Here is a 20874-nt window from a genome sequence, read left to right as displayed (position 1 = left end):
CAGTCATCTAAGACTTCACTGAGCCTGGAGGATTGATCCCCTTCCAAGAGGGCTCGTTCACAAAGCTGTTGGCTAAAGGCCTCAGCTCCTCACTGACTCTCCTCTGGAGACCTCAGATCCTTGCCAAGAGGGCCTTGCCGTAGGGATGTTCCATATGGCTTCCCCTGGAACAAGTGATCCAAAAGAGAGAAAGTGTCCAAGACAGAAGGCACAGAGACTTTCATAAGCTCAGAAGTGACATCTCATGGTATTTTCTGTAAGCTGACCAAGTCGGGTACCATGTTGCATGGGAAGTACACAAAGGTGTTAACACCAGGAGGTGAGGACCATGTTGAAAGCACCATGTGCATGGGAGAATGACATCGATATACTGTGTGTGAGAGATTCAGTGCGTTCCTTGAAGCCTCATGATATGTTAAGTCCTGCATTTCAGACATGACCTAATTGAATCCTCAGTAGCCTTGTGAGAGAGGGACTTTAGTCATCTCCAACTACACTTGAAACTTCTGAGCCCTGAAGGAGCAAACACACGTGTTAAAGGTCAGTGCCATGCTGGGACTCAAAGCTGGGACACCTGGAGACTCTGTCTCATTGTCTGTCACTGGATGCCCTCATCCCAAATCTATTGTCTCACGGAAATATCAGTCCAGATGCTAGAGAACCAGTGACCCCTACGATTGTCTATTCTTCTGATAACCTGTTGAGCTCAAGGAACCCAGAAGTGCCAGATGCTACAGGAACCAGCTGACCCCCACACTCTGTCCACCTCCCTGACAGGACCCTGTATGACCTGTTCCCTGAAACACTGATTTCTCAACACCTCTCCACTCATCTTCTCTATGCAATACTCATCTCTTCATCGCTCCTCGGGGATTCTGTTCCCTCTGTCTGCATTTCCCTTCCTGCAAGGACGTACATGGCTCACTCCCTCACCTCATCCAGACGGACCTTCGCTCACTGGTCATTAAAACTAACCCCCCCACACACACTCAAATTCCTTATCCCCTGTTCTGAATTTTGCTTCTCTATAGAGTACTTAGCACTACATAAAGTACTGTGTATTTTAACACTTTTAGTTTGTGTATATCTGTGTCTTCACTAATGTAATCCATGAAAGTAACCATGTTTTATTATTATTAATCGACTGTTTTTGGAGCAGTATTATGTTCACAGCAAAATTGAGCACAAGGTACAGAGACTGCCCTTATACCTGTCTGCCTCTCCCCCCCACACACACACAATCTAGGAGTCAACACACAAGGGATCCTTTTTTTTAATTGCTATTTTATTTTTTTATTTTTTTTTATTTTTTTTTAAATTTTTTTTTTCAACCTTTATTTATTTTTGGGACAGAGACAGAGCATGAACGGGGGAGGGGCAGAGAGAGCGGGAGACACAGAATCGGAAACAGGCTCCAGGCTCTGAGCCATCAGCCCAGAGCCTGACGCGGGGCTCGAACTCACGGACCGCGAGATCGTGACCTGAGCTGAAGTCGGACGCTTAACCGACTGTGCCACCCAGGCGCCCCTTTCATTGCTATTTTAGAGAGAGAGAAAACGTGAACAGGGGAGTGGGCAGAGGGAGAGAGAGAGAATCCCAAGCAGTCTCCACACTGAGTTCAATCCTAGGACCCTGAGATCATGACCTGAGCCAAAATCAAGAGTCGGATGCTCAACTGACTGAGCCACCCAGGAGCCACAATATCTTTATTTAAATAACCCTCTCCAGGGGCACCTCCCTGGCTCAGTCAGTAGAGCATGCAACTCTTGACCTCAGGGTTGTAACTTCAAACTGCACATTTGGTGTAGAGATTACTTAAAAACAAAATCCTTGGTGCACCTGGGTGGCTTAGTCAGTGAAGCGTCCAACTTGGGCTCAGGTCGTGATCTCGCAGTTTGTGAGTTCGAGCCCTGCGTCGGGCTCTGTGCTGACAGCTCAGAGCCTGGAGCCTGCTTTGGATTCTGTGTCTCCCTCTCTCTGCCCCTCCCCTGCTCACACGTCTTCTCTCTCTCTCTCCCTCTCAAAAATAAACGTTAGGGGCGTCTGGGTGGCTCAGTCGGTTAAGCGGCCGACTTCGGCTCAGGTCATGATCTCGCGGTCCGTGAGTTCGAGCCCTGCGTCGGGCTCTGTGCTGACAGCTCAGAGCCTGGAGCCTGTTTCAGATTCTGTGTCTCCCTCTCTCTGACCTCCCCTGTTCATGCTCTGTCTCTCTCTGTCTCAAAAATAAATTAAAAAAAAAAACGTTAAAAAAATTTTTTTAAATAAATAAATAAACGTTAACAACAACAACAACAAAATCTTTTTAAATATATATAGTGCTTTCCTATGCTAGTATATGGAAGACCAGCTGTGACAAAATGAAGCTTAGGAAACAGAACCAGAAAGTCATTCACGCCATGCATACCTATCTGGGACTCTCAGTCACCTGACTGAGAGCCAAGCCTGACCTCTGTGCACAGGGAGGAGGAGTTCCGGTGTTTGAGGAAGGGAAGTGCCTTACACCTGTGTCTTAGAGTTGTCGAAACACTTCATCTGTACTTTTGTCTCCTTCCCTCCCAGGAAAGCACCAGAAACATTCACATAGGAAACGAACAATGTTCACTGAGGACCAACTGGAAGCCTTGGAATTCTTGTTCAGTCAGAACCCTTACCCCCCACCCAGCCTGCAGAAGGAGATGGCCTTGAAACTGGAGATCCACCCGACAGTACTCCAGGTTGGAGAATAAAGCCTCACCTTGCCAAGCCACCTCCCCGGAATACCCTAAATCCGGAGACCCTAGGATAATTCCTGAAGCTTAATACCACTCTGGTCTCCAAGATTCCAAAGACCCAGACTCTTACCCCCAAACCCTCCCTCCCAACCCTTGCAGATTTGCAAGGATCTGCAAATCTTTTCTCTGTAGAGGGCCAGGCAGCAAATAGTTTAGACCCTGTGGGCTGTGTCACGTCTGCCAAAATTATTCAGCTCTGCAGGGACAGCGTGAAAGCAGCCATCAACAATAAGTAAATGAATGGGTGTGCCTGCATTCCCATAAAATTTTATAGACACACAGTCGAAGTTCATATAATTTTCACAGGTCACAAATATTCTTATTGTGCTTTTTTTTCCCCTCTCTTTCTCTCAACCATTTAAAGATGTGACACTTGTTCTTAGGGGCACCTGGCTGGCTCAGTCAGAAGAGCATACAACTCTTGATCTAGGGATGCTGAGTTCAAGCCCTAAGATGGGTGTAGGGATTACTTAAATGAATAAATAAAATCTCCTGCTGACATCAGGAGTCATGCTGACATCAGTCTCTCCTGCTCTGGGTGTTTTGATCCCTGCCTCACTTTTTTTTTTTTTTTTTTCTATTCATTATTGAGAGACAGAGCATGAGCATGGGAGGGGCAGAGAGAGGGGGAGACACAGAATCCGAAGCAGGCTCCAGGTTCCGAGCTGTCAGCACAGAGCCTGACGCGGGGTTCGAACCCACAAGCAGTGAGATGGTGACCTGAGCCGAAGTCGGACGCCCAACCGCCTGAGCCACCCAGGTGCCCCCCTTGCCTCACTTTCTGTCCCCACCACCTCTCATTCCTGCTCCCTTTCACATACGTCGGGAGAGTTTGCAGCTATAGGATCTGAGAAGCAGAGTTGCACAACTAGCTGGGCTCACCTAGCACTGTCCATGGTATCGGGTAAAATGAAAGCATGTGGACTCTCCTTTGGATGCACCAACTGGTTGCTCCTCTCTTTTCCTCCTTAGGTTTGGTTCAAGAACCACAGGGCAAAACTCAAGAAAGCCCAATACAAGCACATGCAGCAAAAACCAGAACCCGAACAAGAGCATGGAGCTGGGGTGGACCTCAAGACCAGCTCTCCCAAGAGAAACATGGCTACATCTCCAGGATTCTCTCATGGTGCCTACCCTGCATCCCTGGTTTACACAGATCATCCAATACCTTCCTTCCAACTCCGCATATGCCCCAATTTGAAGGCTCTCCCAGACCATTCCATTGGCCACAAAATAGTCCACTTTGGCTGCTGTCAAGATCCTAATATCTACTCCCTTTGTCCCATTTTGGAATCACAGATTCTTTCTGCAAGTTTCACTGCTAATCCCTTTGGTTCTACATCACCACAAAGAGCCTTATGAGAGAAGCCAGACACAAAACGTTACATATTGTCATTTGCAACGATGCCCAAACAAGGGACAGATATGAGATCTACACAACCTGGACGCATTTCAAAACCATGATACTCCATGAAAAGAAAAAAAAAAAGACACAAAAATGCCCGTGTGGTGGAATTAAGCAGAAAGAGGCAGTAAAACTTACTGGGGATGGTGATGTTTCATGTCTTGATTAGGATGAAGCCTACCTGGATGTATAAAGTCATCAGAAGACACAGAAGTGTGATACTATGTACATCATAAAAAACAATCATGACAGCATGGAGACATCAGCTAATGCCACGATGGTCATCATTTTGCAATACGTAAACGTAACAAATCAACATCTTCGTGTACGCCTTAAACTTGCACAATGTTATGTATCAATTGTATCTCAGTAAAGCTAGAGGAAAAAATGTTTTCATTATATCTCAATAAAGATATACATATATACATAATGAGACTACTAAGGACAGTTATCTTTTTTCCTGCTTCTTCTGTCTTGATTTTGTGATTTTGTCTTTTCTTCACCATTGTTCCGCTAATAGGATTTAGCCAATGTCAGTAAGTGGGAAGTTCGTTATTTTTCTTTCTAGTTTTCCTTTTTTTTTTTTTTTGTCACCTCCCCAGCCATTATTTTATGTCCTGAACACCCAAATATCTCCAGTCCCCCAATCCTCTCCAATTTTTCTCTTCTTTTCTTTTTTTTCTTTTTTGCTTCTCCCTCTACTAAGACAATGGAAACGCCACAAGCCCTTCCAAGGAAATTCTCAGGCCTTCTTCCTTCCTAACCACTCTCTCCCTGTGCTTGTAGCATCTGTGAATGAGCCAAAGACGATCCCATTAACCATGTGCTTTGTCAGGAACACGTAAGATTCTGAGCCTGTGGGATTATGCACTTGTTACCTGTCAGACCTGGCCTTGGTGCTCCCATGCAGGAAGATGCGCATAAGGCTGTGCACCCGTCCCTCAAAGGTGTCCTCAGGTTGTGCAGGGGCAGCTTTGGGATTCTGGCATCTCTGGTCCATCCTGAGCTTCAGAACCTGGGTGGCCTCAGAGCGGGCCAGTACCCAAGCCAACCGCTCCACACTTTCCAGTGTGCACTCCTCAACCAACTAGCACCTTACAGGCAGATGTCATGCTGGGGGCGGGGGGTGGGGCTTTAAGAGGATTGCGGTCTCTCTCCCTCTCGTTCTCTTCCGGCCAGAGGCAACCACTCCAGAGTGTGCTGTGGTCCGAGGGGATACACAGCCTCCCCTGCTAAGCCATCGACGACACCCCCGACCCCAGAAGGCTGCTTTGACTTTCGCCTGGTCGTACACTTCACGTGATTGAATCATCCTGCGGGAACCCTTCTGTGTGGCTTCCTTCACTCAAGTGCCGTCGACGAAATTCATGCACATTGTGGACAGCACGCTGTTGAACCCAAGAAATCCTGGTGTAACACAGGGGGTCTCACCTAGGGGCAGGTGCCGCGCACCTGGTGACATCTGGCAGCACCTGGAGACACTTTTGGCTGACGCTGGAGCGGGGAGGAGGGTGCCACTGGCATGTACCCAAGTGGATCCTGAGCAGCTCAGTTTGTGGGTCAGACCCCTCCAGGAAGAGTTATCCGGCCCCAAGTGACAATAGTGCCAGGTTGAGAAGCTCTGGGACAGCCTGGCAGACTGAATCTGGACAGGAGCCAGAACATATCTGAGAGTTCCGACCCATAACCAGGAAACGAAACCCCAAGTGGTGTAGCCATCAGCCCAGAAGGGTTGGATCAGCTTAATGACCCAGCGCTCCCCTAATCTTTGCCCGGACCCTCACCTTCACCTTTGGCCCAACCAGACAAAGCCAAACATGCCCCCCCCTACCCAACCACAAAGGGTGTCCCTGCTTCCTGTGTCAACCAGTCTCCAATCAGGGCACTTTTTTCTTCTATAAAGCTGTCAGCTCCCTGGTTTGACAAACTCAGTCGATTATCGACAGGGGTGGTCTCACTACAGCAAGAATAAATATTTGCCACTCTAGAAAACAGTGTGGAAATTCCTCAAAAAATTGAAAATAGAACTACACTATGACCCAGCAAGTGTACTACTAGGTATTTATCCAGAGGATACAGGAGTGCTGATTTGAAAGGACACATACACCCCAATGGTTATAGCAGAGCTATCGACAATAGCCAAAGTATGGAAAGAGCCCAAATGTCCATCGACGGATGAACGGATAAAGAAGATGTGGTCTATATATACAACGGAGCATTACTCGGCAAGCAAAAAGAATGAAATCTTGCCATTTGCAACAACCTGGATGGAACTGGAGGGTATTATGTTAAGCAAAAAAAGTCAGAGAAAGACATATCACATGACCTCACTCATACATGGAATTTGAGAAACTTAACCGATGAACATATGGGGAAGGGAAGAAAAATGAGATAAAAACAGAGAGGGAGGCAAGGGCACCGGGGTGGCTCAGTCGGTTAAACCTCCGACTTCGGCTCAGGTCATAACCTCACGGTTTGTGGGTTCAAGCCCCGCATCGGGCTCTGCACTGACAGCTCAGAGCCTGGATGGAGCCTGCTTCAGATCCTGTGTCTCCCTCTCTCTGCCCCTCCCCTGCTCGTGCTCTCTCTCAAAAATAAATAAACATTAAAAAAAAAGGGGGGGGGGGCGCGTCTGAGTGGCTCAGTTGGTTGAGTGACCAATTTTGGCTCAGATCATGATCTCACAGTCCCTGAGTTCGAGCCCCGCATTAGGCTCTGTGCTGACAGCTCAGAGCCTGGAACCTGCTTCAGATTCTGTGTCTCCCCCTCTCTCTGTCTGCCCCTCCCCTGCTCATGCTCTGTGTCTCTCTCTCTCTCAATAATAAACATTAAAAAAAATTTTAATGTTTATTCATTTTTTGAGAGAGAGAGTGAGAGAGAGAGACAGAGTGTAAGTGAGGGAGGGGCAGAGAGAGAGGGAGACACAGAATCCAAAGCAGGCTCCAGGCTCCAGACTCTGAGCTGTCAGCACAGAGCCCGACCTGGGGCTCGAACCCATGAACTGAGAGATCATGACCTGAGCAGAAGTCGGACACCCAACCGACTGAGCCACTCAGGCGCCCCAAACGTTAAAAAATTAAAAAAATATATAAAAATAAAAAACAGAGGAGGCAAACCATGAGAGACTCTTAAATACAGAGAACAAACTGAGGGTTGATGGGGGGAGGGGAAAAGGGGTGATGGGCATCAAGGAGGGTACTGGTTGGGATGAGCACTGGGTATTGTATGTAAATGATGAATCTCTGGGTTCTACTACTGAAGCCAAGACTACACTGTATGTTAACTAACCTGAGAATTAAAAGAATAAATATTTGAATATTTACTCATTCTCATTTGGGAGTGATCTTCATTGATTTCTACAAACCTGATACCCAGGCCATATTTACATTTCTCAAAACATGGGCAACCTGGCTGGCTCAGTCAGTAGAGCATGTGATGCTTGTTCTCAGGGTCGTAAGTTCAAGCCCCCACACTGGGTGCAGAGATCACTTAAAAAAAAGTCTTTAATTTCTCAAAATACCTTGTCAACGCTGGTTGTTGGAATCAGCATCCCGGCAACAGCCACACAGCGGAGGCTATTGATGGACGTTACCTAATTCCTCCACCCCTCCCACAGTTATCAGGGAGATAATGGTCTGCTTGTAAGAATATTTCCTCATCCATTATCACAAACAAAACAGTGATAGCTGAGAAAGAAGCAGACTCAGTCTTTTCTTGGTCGGAATAAAGAACTCAAGGGTGCTTGGGTGGCTCAGTCAGAGGACGGCGAGACTCTTCATCTCTAGGTCGTGAGTCCGGGCCCCAAGTTGGGTGTAGCTATTAAATAAATAAACTTAAAAAAAAAAAAAGAAGAACTCTATGTCCTTGTTTATTCCAACAACAACAAAAAATAAGTGTACTTATTCTTTTGGGGGTAATTTTTTTTTCAGTTTCCCATGGTTTTTTAATTTTTATGATTTTTTTTAATGTTTATTTTTGAGAGAGAGAGACAGAGCATGAGCAGGAGAGGGGCAGAGAGAGAGAGGGAGACATGGAATCTGAAGTAGGTTCCAGACTGTCAGCACAAAGCTCAGCGTGGGGCTCAATCATGACCTGAGCCGAAGTCGGACGCTTCACTGATTGAGCTACCCAGGTGCCCCATCTATTTATTTTTTGAGAGACAGAGACAGCAAGCCGGGGCGGGGGGGGGGGGGGGGGGGGGGGGGGGATGCAGAGAGAGAAGGAGAGAGAAATCCCAAGCAGGCTCTGAGCTTTCAGCACAGAGGGCCCAATGTGGGGCTCCAACTCACGAACCATGAGATCATGACCTGAGCCAAAACCAAGAGTCGGTCGCTTAACCGACTGTGCCCCAGCGACCATGGATTTTTTATTAAGTTCAATTCCCCTCTTCTTTTTAATGTTCATTTTTGAGAGAGAGACACACACAGAGCCGGAGTGGGGGAGGGGCGGAGAGAAACGGAGACAGAATCTGAAGCAGGCTCCAGCCTCTGAACTGTCAGCACAGAGCCTGACACGGGCCTCGAACCCACAAACTGCGAGATCGTGACCTGAGCCGAAGTGGGACGCTTTACCCACTGAGCCACCCAGGCACCCCTGGATTTTTTTAATACGCCCTTGCATCCATTGATTGCCTGGGACGTCACTCCAGAGTGCAAGTTTTACATGATCAGGAACTTCCTCGTGCTTGTGCCCCATCCCAGTTTGCAGAACAGACCCCTTCAAAGTTTTCCAAAACGTTCATGAAAGAAAGAAACAAGAGGAGACGGAGACTGGTTGATTCGTCCAACGGCTTTCTAGAGCCTCGGGATAAGAAGCCTCACTTAGGGGCGCCTGGGTGGCGCAGTCGGTTAAGCGTCCGACTTCAGCCAGGTCACGATCTCTCGGTCCAGGAGTTCGAGCCCCGCGTCAGGCTCTGGGCTGATGGCTCGGAGCCTGGAGCCTGTTTCCGATTCTGTGTCTCCCTCTCTCTCTGCCCCTCCCCCGTTCATGCTCTGTCTCTCTCTGTCCCAAAAATAAATAAACGTTGAAAAAAAAAAAAAAAATTAAAAAAAAAAAAAAAAAAAAAAAAAGAAGCCTCACTTAGATCTAAGCCCCTCCCACCACGTACCAGCCCAGCGTGGCCCAAACCTGCCGACAGGACTAGAAGCACCTGGGGAGCTTGCAAAGCCCAGGTTGCAAGAATGGAGGGCGTGTGGTCCCCAGAAGCGGACGAAAGTCTACCCAGGACTGTATTTAAACAAGGCTCAAAGCACAAGAGAGGCACTAAAGCCTGAATGGTCCGGAGGGGTGCACCTCTTGAGAAGAGTCGGAGAATCCCCAGAGCAAGTTCCCAGGGTGAGCCGCAGGGGAGGGCTGGGGCAGCGGGTGCTGGAGGCCCAGGGCTGGAGCCCACCCGGGTGCGCGCCAGACTGGGAACCCCGGGTTGGGGGTGGGGGGAAGGGGTTCCATTCCCAGCCCCAGGGGCGGGGATACGCGGGAGACCCGCAGCTGGGTTTGCATCCTGCCTTCTCCCCTGGCCACCGATGAATGGGGGAGACTGTCTCCACTGTGGGGACCTGCTTGCCCCATTACCGTGTGTGCTCGGAGGGCATCTGCACCACCCCAGCTGGAACCCCCGTTCATCGCCACTCATTGTTTGCCTGTGGCTGAACGTCCCCAAAAACGGAACCACAACATGTGAATGTGTGTGTGTGCACGTGTGTGAGACTTCTTCCGTGCACGACTTCACTGCTGAGATCCATTCATGTTCAAGTGAGCACAGTATTTAACATCTTTTAAAAAGAGACTTCGGGGGGCGCCTGGGTGGCGCAGTCGGTCAAGCGTCCGACTTCAGCCGGGTCACGATCTCGCGGTCCGTGGGTTCGAGCCCCGCGTCAGGCTCTGGGCTGATGGCTCAGAGCCTGGAGCCTGTTTCCGATTCTGTGTCTCCCTCTCTCTCTGCCCCTCCCCCGTTCATGCTCTGTCTCTCTCTGTCCCAAAAATAAATAAACGTTGAAAAAAAAAATAAAAAAAAAAAAAATAATAAAAAAAAAAAATAAAAAAAAAAAAAAAGAGACTTGGGTAGGGGCACCTGGCTGGCTCAGTCAGTCGAGCATGTGACTCGTGGATCTCACGGTCCTGAGGTGGAGCCCCATGTTGGACGTAGAGTTTACTTTAAGAAAAAATTAAGGGGCGCCTGGGTGGCTCAGTTGGTTGAGCGTCCAACTTCGGGTCAGGTCATGATCTCCCGGCTCGTGGGTTCAAGCCCCAAGATGGGCTCTGTGCTGACAGCTCAGAGCCTGGAGCCTGTTTTGGATTCTGTGTCTCCCCCTCTCTCTTCCCCTCCCATGTTCGTGCTCTGTCTCTCTCTCTCTCTCAAAATTAAATATTAAGAAAAAAGGTTTTCTTAAATTAAAATCTTTAAAAAGTAAAGTAAAATAGAGCCCTTGATAAACCTAATACCAAGTAATATTCAAATTTCCCTGATGGTCCCCCAAAGCACCTTCTTTTTTTTTTTTTTTTTAACGTTTATTTATTTTTGAGACAGAGACAGAGCATGAACGGGGGAGGGGCAGAGAGAGAGGGAGACACAGAAGCTGAAACAGGCTCCAGGCTCTGAGCTGTCAGCACAGCTCGAACTCGAACGCGGGGCTCGAACTCATAGAGCGCGAAATCATGACCTGAGCTGAAGTCAGCCGCTTAACCGACTGAGCCACCCAGGCACCCCCCAAAGCACCTTCTTAAAGCTGTGGTTGAAGTCAACATCCAAGTACTATTGTGTCAGGGCTTACAAACACATGGAAACATATTCAATCGTTCCTTCCACAATTACTGAATAGATAGCTTCTGCTTGTAAGAAGCTAATAGAATGGTGAATCACTAATAGAATAGTGTAACTGGCGAGGCAATATGATTCATACAGGAATTGAATCTGTCACAAAGTAAGCTTTCAAGGAATATTCTAGAAAAGAAAAGGAAGGAAGGCAAGAATGGCTTCCTAGTGTCCTCAGAATGGAGCCCTTTTTTTTACATCCAATCCTGCTCCGTCCCTTTCTACCACCTTCTTTTTTTTTAATTTTTTAAACTTTATTTATTTATTGATTGATTGAGAGAGAGAGCAGGGGGAGGGGCAGAGAGAGACAGAATCCCAACCAGGCTCCACACTGTCAAAGCAGAGCCCGACACCCGGTGACTCGGGGCTCCACCATCTCATGAACTGTGAGATCATGACCTGAGCTGAAATCCAGATGCTTAGCCGACTGAGCCGCCCCGGCGTCCCCCTTTCTACCACCTTCCATCCAGTGTTTCCCAAACACATACACCAAACAGGCACACATGTTTTCAGAGTTTCACAATTCCACCAAAGCTCCGTCCAGGCTGAACAGCCCTATCCAGTCTTTTCCTATTGCCCCGAATTCTCTCCTTCACCCACCGTCCCCTCCTTCCCATCCTCTCGATAGAAACAGCGGCTCCTGAGGGACCTTCCTTCATTCTGTGTAGACGGCCTCCCCATTTCCAGACCTAACCCTCACTTCCAGGACAGCACCTGCCATCAGCAATTATTTCCACAGCTGTTCCCTGGGCCATTTGTCTCTCCCAACAAGACTGTGAGTCCGCAGGCTCAGAGAGCGAGCCTGTGGGTTTTGGGGGCGTCTCCAAGCTAAACCACAGAGCTGTGCTTCACGAAAGAATCGGGGGTCCTGGAGGAGCACTGAGTAGCTAGGAGGGGGCATGCCTGAGCTGAGGACTGCACTCAGGGGTGAAGCCGCCAAGAGGGGCTCTTGTTGGAGCAGGTGGAGAGCAGAAATTCCCAGAGCCAAGCTGCCAGGGTGAGCGGGACTGAGGGGGACTCAGGATGGGCAGAAGTCTGAGGGTTAAGCCAAACCAAGTAGGCATGGACCGTGAACCTGGGGCTGGCAGACTCAGTCCTGGGTACCTGAACTTCCCAAGAGACAAGTACATTCTTACAGCAAGCAGTCCCTGTGTCTGTATCCGGCACCCCACAGATAGGGTTTAAGCCCTCTTTCCCTGACTTCTCACCCGACAAACGGGTATAAGGATCCCCACGGGGAGGACTGACTTTGAACAGCTTTCTTTAGGCCAACACTGGAAGGATAATGCGGAGTCTCAGTGAGAAGCTGTTATTAACATCTCCACGCTAAGAAGGGAGATGGAGGTCAGGAAAGCGACACGGAACTGGTGGGTGCTGATCTTTGGGCTCTGTCCACGCTGCCCCTTAAAAGGAGCCACAGGGGCGCCCGGGTGGCTCAGTCGGTTAAGCGTCCGACTTCAGCTCAGGTCACGATCTTGCGGTCCGTGAGTTCGAGCCCCGCGTCAGGCTCTGGGCTGATGGCTTGGAGCTTGGAGCCTGCTTCCGATTCTGTGTCTCCCTCTCTCTCTGCCCCTCCCCCCTTCATGCTCTGTCTCTCTCTGTCTCAAAAATGAATTAAAAACATTAAAAACAAAATTAAAAAAAAAAAAAAAAGGAGCCACAAAGTTAACAGCCCCTCTGTCCCACAGGCCATTCTTATGTCATCCGGTCCTTGAGGACATTTCCCCCACCGTGATGTCCATCGTGGGGGCTCCACTGACACCACTGACACCACGGATTCTGTGGATCCCAGGGCAACACCAGCAAAGCCCTCGCATCCTTCCAGTGAGTAGAGCTGTCCTGGTCACTGTTCTCCCCTCTCCTGTCAGGTGGGGCTCAAACCTCTAACCTTGAAAGTGTTGAGCATGAGTTGTTAACATAGAGCCAGGGAGTAAATAAGCTTTCTCTTCCACATGCCATGTCTGTTCCATATTCTTGTCCCCTTCCTCCTCCTCCTATCTCTCCTCCCTCACCTGCTCCCCCTACCCTCCTCTGCCTCCCCTTAACCTTCCCCCAGACTCTACCCTAATCTCCATGCCAACCCCACCCTCCTCTCCATTTTTACCCTCGCCTCCAGCTTCCTCTACCCACCCCCACCCCTGTCCCTCCCTCCACTGCCCTTAACCCTCCCCCAGACTCTACCCTAATCTCCATGCCTACCCCACCCTCCTCTCCATTCTAACCCTCCCCTCCAGCACCCTCTACCCACCCCCACCCCTGTCCCTACCCCCACTACCCTTAACCCTCCCCAGACTCTACCCTAATCTCCTTGCCTACTCCACCCTCAACTTTCTGTCCCCTCCAGCCTCCTCTCTACCCCCACCCCTGCCCTCCCTCATCCTCCCTACTCACCCTCCTCCTCTTCTAAACCTTTACAAGCTGTAAAAACCAGTCTTCACTCACTGGCCACACAACAGGCCAAGAGAATATGCCAACCTATGGTCTAGAAACTGGGTGACCCACAGTTGGTTTGCACCTAAGTAGTTTTCCAGAGGGCTAAAACCAAGAAGCACCCCCCATCCCCAGCAAATCTGGAGGAGTTGATTATCCCATCTAGAAGAGTTGAAGACACTTATCTTCCAGAAGGCCAGGCTAACAAAGTGTAAATGAGATTGGGAAGGAATAATCTTGTTATGTAACTTCTCTACCTCAACTTCCTAATCTGAAAAACAGGAATGGTGGCAAGCCTATGACTTTGCTGCAGGATGTGGGAAGGGGGCAGGATGGCACCTAGATAGGGTGAGGAGTCCAAGCCCACTAGGCAGTAAGTAAGCCTCTTCCCCTGTTGGAATAATTGGTGGCAAACAGGGTGTATGGTTTGGGCAAGGGTCTACCCCACTCCAGGGCACCCAGAGGGAAGAAAAGGGCTACAGCTGAGGCAAACACCCCATTTGTGTCCATTCTAGGGTCTCCTAGTCTCTGACCCCAGGAGGAAGGGAAGACCAACCAAGGATCTGGCATGGCTGCTGTTTCTTGGTTGGCTGTTTTCTCTCCTTCCTAAGACTCAATACTTAACAAATTTCCAACTTAAGGAACTATCTGTATTTCTCCCCAGCTTTAAAGAGGTCTAATTGACAAATTACAATTGTGCATATTTAAGGTGTACGACATGATGCCTTGATACACGTATACATTGTGAAATGATTGCCACAACCAAGCTCATTAACCCATCCATCTGGGGCGCCTAGGTGGCTCAGTGGGTGAAGCATCCAACTCTTGATTTTGGCTCAGGTCACAATCTTGTGGTTCGTGGGATCAAGCCCCACATCAGGCTCTGGGCTGACAGCACGGAGCCTGCTTAGGACTCTCTCCCTCTCTCTGCCCTTCCCCTCCACGCATGTGTGTGCAGCTCTCTCTCAAAAATAAACAAACAAAAAGCCACCCGTCATCTCACGTAGTTTCCATTTCGATCTATTCTTTGCAAATCTCAATTATACAATAACTACAGTCAGCAGGCTGTACATTAGATCCCCAGAACTTATGCATCCTACAAATAAGTCTGTACCCTTTAACCAGCATCTGCCCCTTTTTCCCACCCCACCCCCACCCCTGGCAACCACCATTGTCTCTGGTTCCACAAACTTGACACTTTTAGATTCCACATATAAGCAAGATCATACAGTATGTCTTCCTCTGATTTATCTTAGCATAATGCCCTCCAGGCTTATCCATGTCTTGACAAATGGCAAGATTTCCATCTTTCTGGTGGGTGAATAATATATTTTTTCAATTTTTAAAAATTTTTTTTTAATTTTTTTTTTAACATTTATTTATTTTTGAGACAGAGACAGAGCATGAGCAGGGGAGGGTCAGAGAAAGAGGGAGACACAGAATCCGAAACAGGCTCCAGGCTCTGAGCTGTCAGCACAGAGCCCGACGCGGGGATTGAACCCACGGACCGTGAGATCCTGACCTGAGCCGAAGTCGGACGCTTAACCGACTGAGCCACCCAGGCGCCCCTAATGTTTATTTTTGAGAGAGAAAGACCGAGGGCGATCAGGGTAGGGGCAGACAGAGAGGGAGACACAGAATCCGAAGCAGGCTCCAGGCTCTGAGCTGTCAGCACAGAGCCCGACGCGGGGCTGGAACTCACCAACCGCGAGATCATGACCTCAGCGGAAGTCGGACGCTCAAACAACTGAGCCACCCAGGCGCCCCTTGTGGCTGAACACCATTTAAAGAACTCATGATCACACAACTATGGGCTGGAGAGGCTTCTTCAGCCAGCCCGGATTTTTACTCCTATTAATGTGCCCAGAAACACCACTACATGAACCCACAGGGCTCCGGCATCAATTACATCCCATTAGTCCCCAAGTCAGGATCTTTCTGCCCAGGCCCAAACAATGTCCCTAACCATACAGCCTCTCAGGGAAAGGGCTGTGGCTGGCACTCCAGACTTCCAACGAGTCCCAGCCACACCTCGACCTCCCTGAGCCCAGCGGGGACTGTGTACCTCCCCGTGGCCCATCCCCTTCCCATGTCTCCCTTCTGGGACCTGAGCAACAACAGGAGTTAGGAACGAGGCCCCTAACTGGACCCAGAGAAACAGATGGAAACTCTGATTTATGTGAAACCAGCTTCTGCCCTGGGAAAAACAGGCGCTGTCCTGAGGACGCTTTTCATGTTCACTCACCCTGATTCCCCAAATTTGGTGTAAGGACCAAAGAGCCGGGGCAGGAAAGCCTGCCACATCACGGCCAGGAGGACATGCTACTACGGTGTCCGATGTCTGTCCCTACATCTCTGAGGTCCCCGTGCCTTACCTGCAAAGCAAGGCTCTCCGCAGGCTCTGCGTCCCCACCCCGACGTCCGCAGTGCCAGGGGCCCCCTGGCCTCAACACCCCTGTCCGTCCGGCATCCCTTCGCCTCTCCACAACCTCCGACGCCAGCTTCCCCGACGGTCCGCTCGCCTGCCCAGCGCCAGCCTCTTCAACCGGCTCCACGCCACCCGCGCCCACATCCTGGGAATGGACGCCTCACGTATGTCCCGGCGCACCAATCCCCGGCGCTGGTCCCGCCCATCTCCACCCCTACACACGCACCCCCACCCCCGACGTGTGGCCTGTCTCCACGCCCCCCGACGCCACCGTGCGCCTCCCCGCCCCGGATGCCAGGACGCCAGCCACGCTGAGCGCACGTTTCCAGTGCAGGGCTGCTAAGCGCCACCAGCGGCATCTTGTCTGTGACCCCAGTGGCAGTGGCAGTGGCGAAGCAAACATTTTCAGCAGTAGTATGGTGTTCCCCCTACCCCCCCCCCCCCGCCCCGTGACGCCCCGCGATGCTCCCCTTGCCAAGTCCCTGCTTCTCCTCCGCTCCAGGCCTGCGCCCCCAGGCCCCCGGGTCTCCGGGCCCCCACTCCCCGGATGCACCAACTCCAGGGCAGCCCATCTCAGGCCCCTGGAACCCGGAGCTTGGCGAGAGGTCAGAACCTGTGCGATTGGATTTGGCACAATTCGATTTCTTCCGCTAACATGTTAGGTCTGTACATCTGGATGGGGTATCTTTGCTCTGCCGCACTGCCCAGGGGAGGTTTGCGCTCTGCCCTCGCGGGCCTCTCCAAACCCCGCTAAGTGAGGGTGTCACCATGCACCTCTTCCTCGGCGCCCCCTCCCTGCCCGGAGCTCTGCGTCCTGCAGCTCTCCATCCAACCACGAATTCTAGAACCCCTAGGGTGCCCTAGACCTCGGGAACCAGTGGGGTCAGAGCTCCAACCACCACTAGCCCGGGCAGAAGGTACCCCCTCCTGTTTACTCCCCCTCTTTTTGCCTGCCACCACATGTGTCTCCATCCTCCGTTTGTTCTAACTCAACACGGCCTTGCCTCCAGGGCCTCGCTCCCCAGAAGGGTCGGTTGAGTGAGGTCAGTGAGCTGTGGTGGGCTATTCCCTGGGTTGTCTGTAACTGAGGAAGGCCCGCGTTTAACAGTTCACCTAAATCACCCCGTCCACCAGACCCTCTCTGGGACCCCAGTGTGTGGTTCTGCACAGTGTGCTAGGGCATCGCTTAGGTACCCGGACACCCAGGAACTCAGGCGGGGGTCTCCCCATGCTGTTTGCTCCCCGAAATGCCCACCTAGTCCTGATTCTATCTCTGTTGTTTTATTATTTTCTTGTGCATTTTTTAAAAAAAAAATTTTAATGCTTATTTATTTTTGAAAGAGACAGAGCGTGAGCGAGGGAGGGGCAGAGAAAGAGGGAGACACGGAATCTGAAGCAGGTTCCAGGCTCTGGGCTATCACCACAGGTCCCGACTCAGGGCTCGAACTCATGAACCAGGAGATCATGACCTGAGCTGAAGTCAGATGCTCAACCAACTCAGCCACCCAGGCACCCCATTTTCGTCTGCATTTTAATCCCCACCCTCTCTCTTATTTTCCTCCCCACTGCAGACAACTCTTCCAGTTTCCAAGAACCACTCGTATGAGCACTTTTACTCATTTTTAGTACTTGTTTTCTAAGATGCTATCACGGGAGCATAAGTTTAGTAATTTTGAGTGACAGAGAGCGAATGGGGCAGGGGTGAAGGGCAGGGGGGAAAGAGAGAGAATCCGAAGGAGGCTCCATGCTGTCAGCACAGAGCCAGACTTGGGGCTTGATCTCCTGAATGGTGAGATCATGACCTGAGCAGAAACCAAGAGTCAAACGCTTAACTAAGCCACCCAGGTGCCCTGGGAGCATAGGTTTGTAATGTGCATAACTGAAATGGTGTTTTAGGCCCCATTGTGTGTATTGTTCCTATACCATGTTTATAAAACTGTAACGGAGTGTCCCTTTGCTTCCTGGGAGGGTTTATAAGGAGCTCCCCGGCTCTCATCTCATTGAGCAGGATGGAAATTTCTTCCCCTATCCATTTCCAGGACACTGGTTGCTTGCTTGTGTTTTAAACAAACATGCAATTAATTTGAGAAAGTCCTTCTAGGGGCGCCTGACCAGCTCAGTCAATAGAGTGTGCAACTTTGATCTTGAAGTCATGAGTTCAAGCCCCATGACGGGTGTAGAGGTTACTTAAAAATAAAATTAAAAAAAAAAAAAAAAAAAGTCCTTCTAATTGTTCTCCAGCAGGCTACCCCAGTCTATAACCTCTATCCCTGACCAATCCACACCATTTACCAGCTTTTGATCATCGTTTCCTTTCTGAAGGGCATACAGACAGGTCCCTTCCTTCATGGTGTTCATTTTTTTCTTTAATTTTTTAAAAATGTTTATTTTTCAGAGAGAGAGGCAGAGTGCGAGTGGGGAAGGGGCAGAGGGAGAGGAAGACACAGAATCCCAAGCAGGCTCCAGGCTCCAAGCCGTCAGCACAGAGCCCAATGCGTGACTTGACCTCACGAACTGTGAGATCATGACCTGAGCCGAAGTCAGATGCTCAACTGAGTCACCCAGGCACCCCATCCTTCGTGGTTTTCAAAATATCCTTATTCCGTATACATCTTAGAATAGTTGAGAATTTCTTGCATATTATTCTCTCTCTCTCTCTCTCTCTCTCTTTTTTTTTAGTTTATTTATTTTGAGAGAGAGAGAATGTGAATCCCAAGTAGGCTCTTTGCTGTGAGCAGAGAACCTGACCTGGGGCTCAAACTCACAGACCTCAAAACTATGACCTGAGCTGGAATCAAGAGTCGGACGCTTAACCGTCTGAACGAACCAGTGCCCCTTTATTATTCTTTTGTATGATTTTTGGGCAAAACTTTAGCTAGTCCCCTCTGACCCACCTCAAGAAAGCCCAGTTAGCATTCTGATCAGAACTGTTTAGAGTTTACAAATGAATTTGGAAAAAGCTGCTTCTCATTAGACTTTTCCATTCATGGCTTTGTTATATCTCCCTGTATATTCAAATATTTAATGCCCCCCCATAACAGTTTACCATTTTATGCAGAATAACCTTGAAGATTATTTGCAGATTTGTTCTTAGAGTCTTAAACCTTTTTTTTTTCCCTAGTTACTGGTGAATAGGTCTCTCTCTCTCTCTTCTCTCTCTCTCTCTCTCTCTCTCTCTCTTTTCTAAGTAATCTCTATGCCCAACTTGGGGCTCAAACTCACTACCCTGAGATTAAGAGTCCCATGCTGTACTGACTGAGCCAGACAGGCACCCCTACTGAGGTGTGACTACATTATTTTCTTTGACTAATCTAGGATTAATTTTGCCCCATTCACGCATAAGCATGTTTTAAAATTTATTGTTACATCATATATATTTTATAAAGTCAAAAAAAAATTTTTTTAAGTTGATTTATTTAGGGGCGCCTGGATGGCTCTGTCAGTTGGACCTCCTACTTCGGCTCAGGTCATGATCTCGCGATTTGTGAGTTTGAGCCCCGCGTCGGGCTCTGTGCTGACAGCTCAGAACCTGGAGCCTGCTTCGGATTCTGTGTCTCCCTCTCTCGCTCCTCTTCCCAGCACGTGCTCTGTCTCTGTCTCCAAAAAAAATAAACACTTAAAAAAATAAAAATAAAAAAAAAAGAATTGGACACTTAAGTAATATAAAGTCAAATTTTTATCATCCTTATGTAAGTATGCATTTTATAAAGACTCCGTTTTCTTCTGGTTTTGTGGATGTGGGTAGTTCCCCGGCACCACCCCCCCTCACCCCTGTTCTGTCAGCCCAGCAAAGGACAGTCTCTGCAATAGATTCTGATTTGGGGGAAGGGTTTCTGTGTTCTCTGAGGATTTTGTTTAATTCTGTTTGTTCTTCAGGACCTTAATGCTTTCCCTCTGCTTTTTTCTCCCTCCCAGACTTAGTCTGCAAGGAGTCAGGTTGCCCTTTGTTCCCTCCTTCTCCCCGGATGCAGAGTCCTGAAGGACTGGATGCATGTTCACAGGTGAGAACCCAGAACACAGGGAAGGGACTTGTCTGCTGGAGAACCTCCTGCATTTTCACAATCAGGGTGGACTTTTCCTTTTATCCGTGCAGTTTTTTCCTGGACCAGACTTGCTCACTGCACAGGCTCAGAAGGAACATTTAGAGATTTGGATGTATTCTCTTTTTTCTTCTTAGCTTATGTTTTAAAGTTTGGCCATTGTCTGCCTTCTAATTAACCCAACTTCCAAACGTGCCACATAGCATCGTACATCAGAGTCACCATGCCGTCTCTTACGTCCCAGGACTTATTTTTGAAGTTTGAGCATTTTGACCATCTCCATCCAGTTCTTTCCCCACCCACCACTTCTGTTAACTGCAAATCTGTTCTCTGTATCTACGTGTTCAGGGTTTTTTTTAAGATGCCACCTGTACATAAAATCATATGCTATTCGTCTTTGACTTCTTTCATTTGGCCTAAGTGCCTCCAGGTTCGCCTAGGTTGTTGCAAATGGACACATGGACAGTTTATAGCTGAAAAACATACCGTTATGGGTAGAGACCACATTTTCTTTATCCGTTTGTCCATCGATGGTCACGCAGGCCGTGTCTGTGTCTTGCCTAACGTAAGTAATGCTGTAGCGAAAACGGGGGTGCAGATCATGTTACGAGACAGTCCCGGAGAGATTCCCCGAAGCGGGGTTGCTGCACTGTGTGGTACTTTTATCTTTCACTTTCCGAGGTGAAACACCATACTGTTTTCCGGAGCGGCTACACCAGTGTGCATTCCCAAAAGCAGCGCAGGCGGGTTCCCCTTTCTCCGCGTCCTTGCCAACATCTGCTGTTGCCTGACTTGTTAATGTTAGGCATTCGGGCAGGTGTGAGGTGGTATCTCATCGTGGTTTTGATTTGCGCTTCCCTGATGATGAGTGATGTTGAGCATCTTCTCATGTGTCTGTTGGCCACCTGGATGTTCTCTGGGAAAAATACCTGTTTCAGTCCTTGTAATCAGACTGTGTCCTGTTTCTTCCTTTTTTTTTTTTTTCTTTC

At 49.2% G+C, this 20874-nt stretch overlaps 1 protein-coding gene across 1 annotated transcript; it reads left to right on the top strand.

Annotated features, from left to right (window-relative positions):
• Positions 1 to 279: 279 nt before the first annotated feature.
• Positions 280 to 4421, top strand: DPRX (divergent-paired related homeobox). Its single transcript, XM_045441338.1, has 3 exons — positions 280 to 319; positions 2560 to 2714; positions 3744 to 4421. Exons 1-3 carry the CDS (start codon positions 280 to 282, stop codon positions 4131 to 4133), a joined length of 585 nt encoding a protein of 194 aa, XP_045297294.1. The 3' UTR covers positions 4134 to 4421.
• The last annotated feature ends 16453 nt before the right edge of the window (positions 4422 to 20874 follow it).

This window comes from Leopardus geoffroyi, chromosome E2 (assembly GCF_018350155.1).
Source record: "Leopardus geoffroyi isolate Oge1 chromosome E2, O.geoffroyi_Oge1_pat1.0, whole genome shotgun sequence".
Classification (NCBI taxonomy): Eukaryota; Metazoa; Chordata; class Mammalia; order Carnivora; family Felidae; genus Leopardus; species Leopardus geoffroyi.
This window is presented reverse-complemented; position numbering and strand designations above follow the sequence as displayed.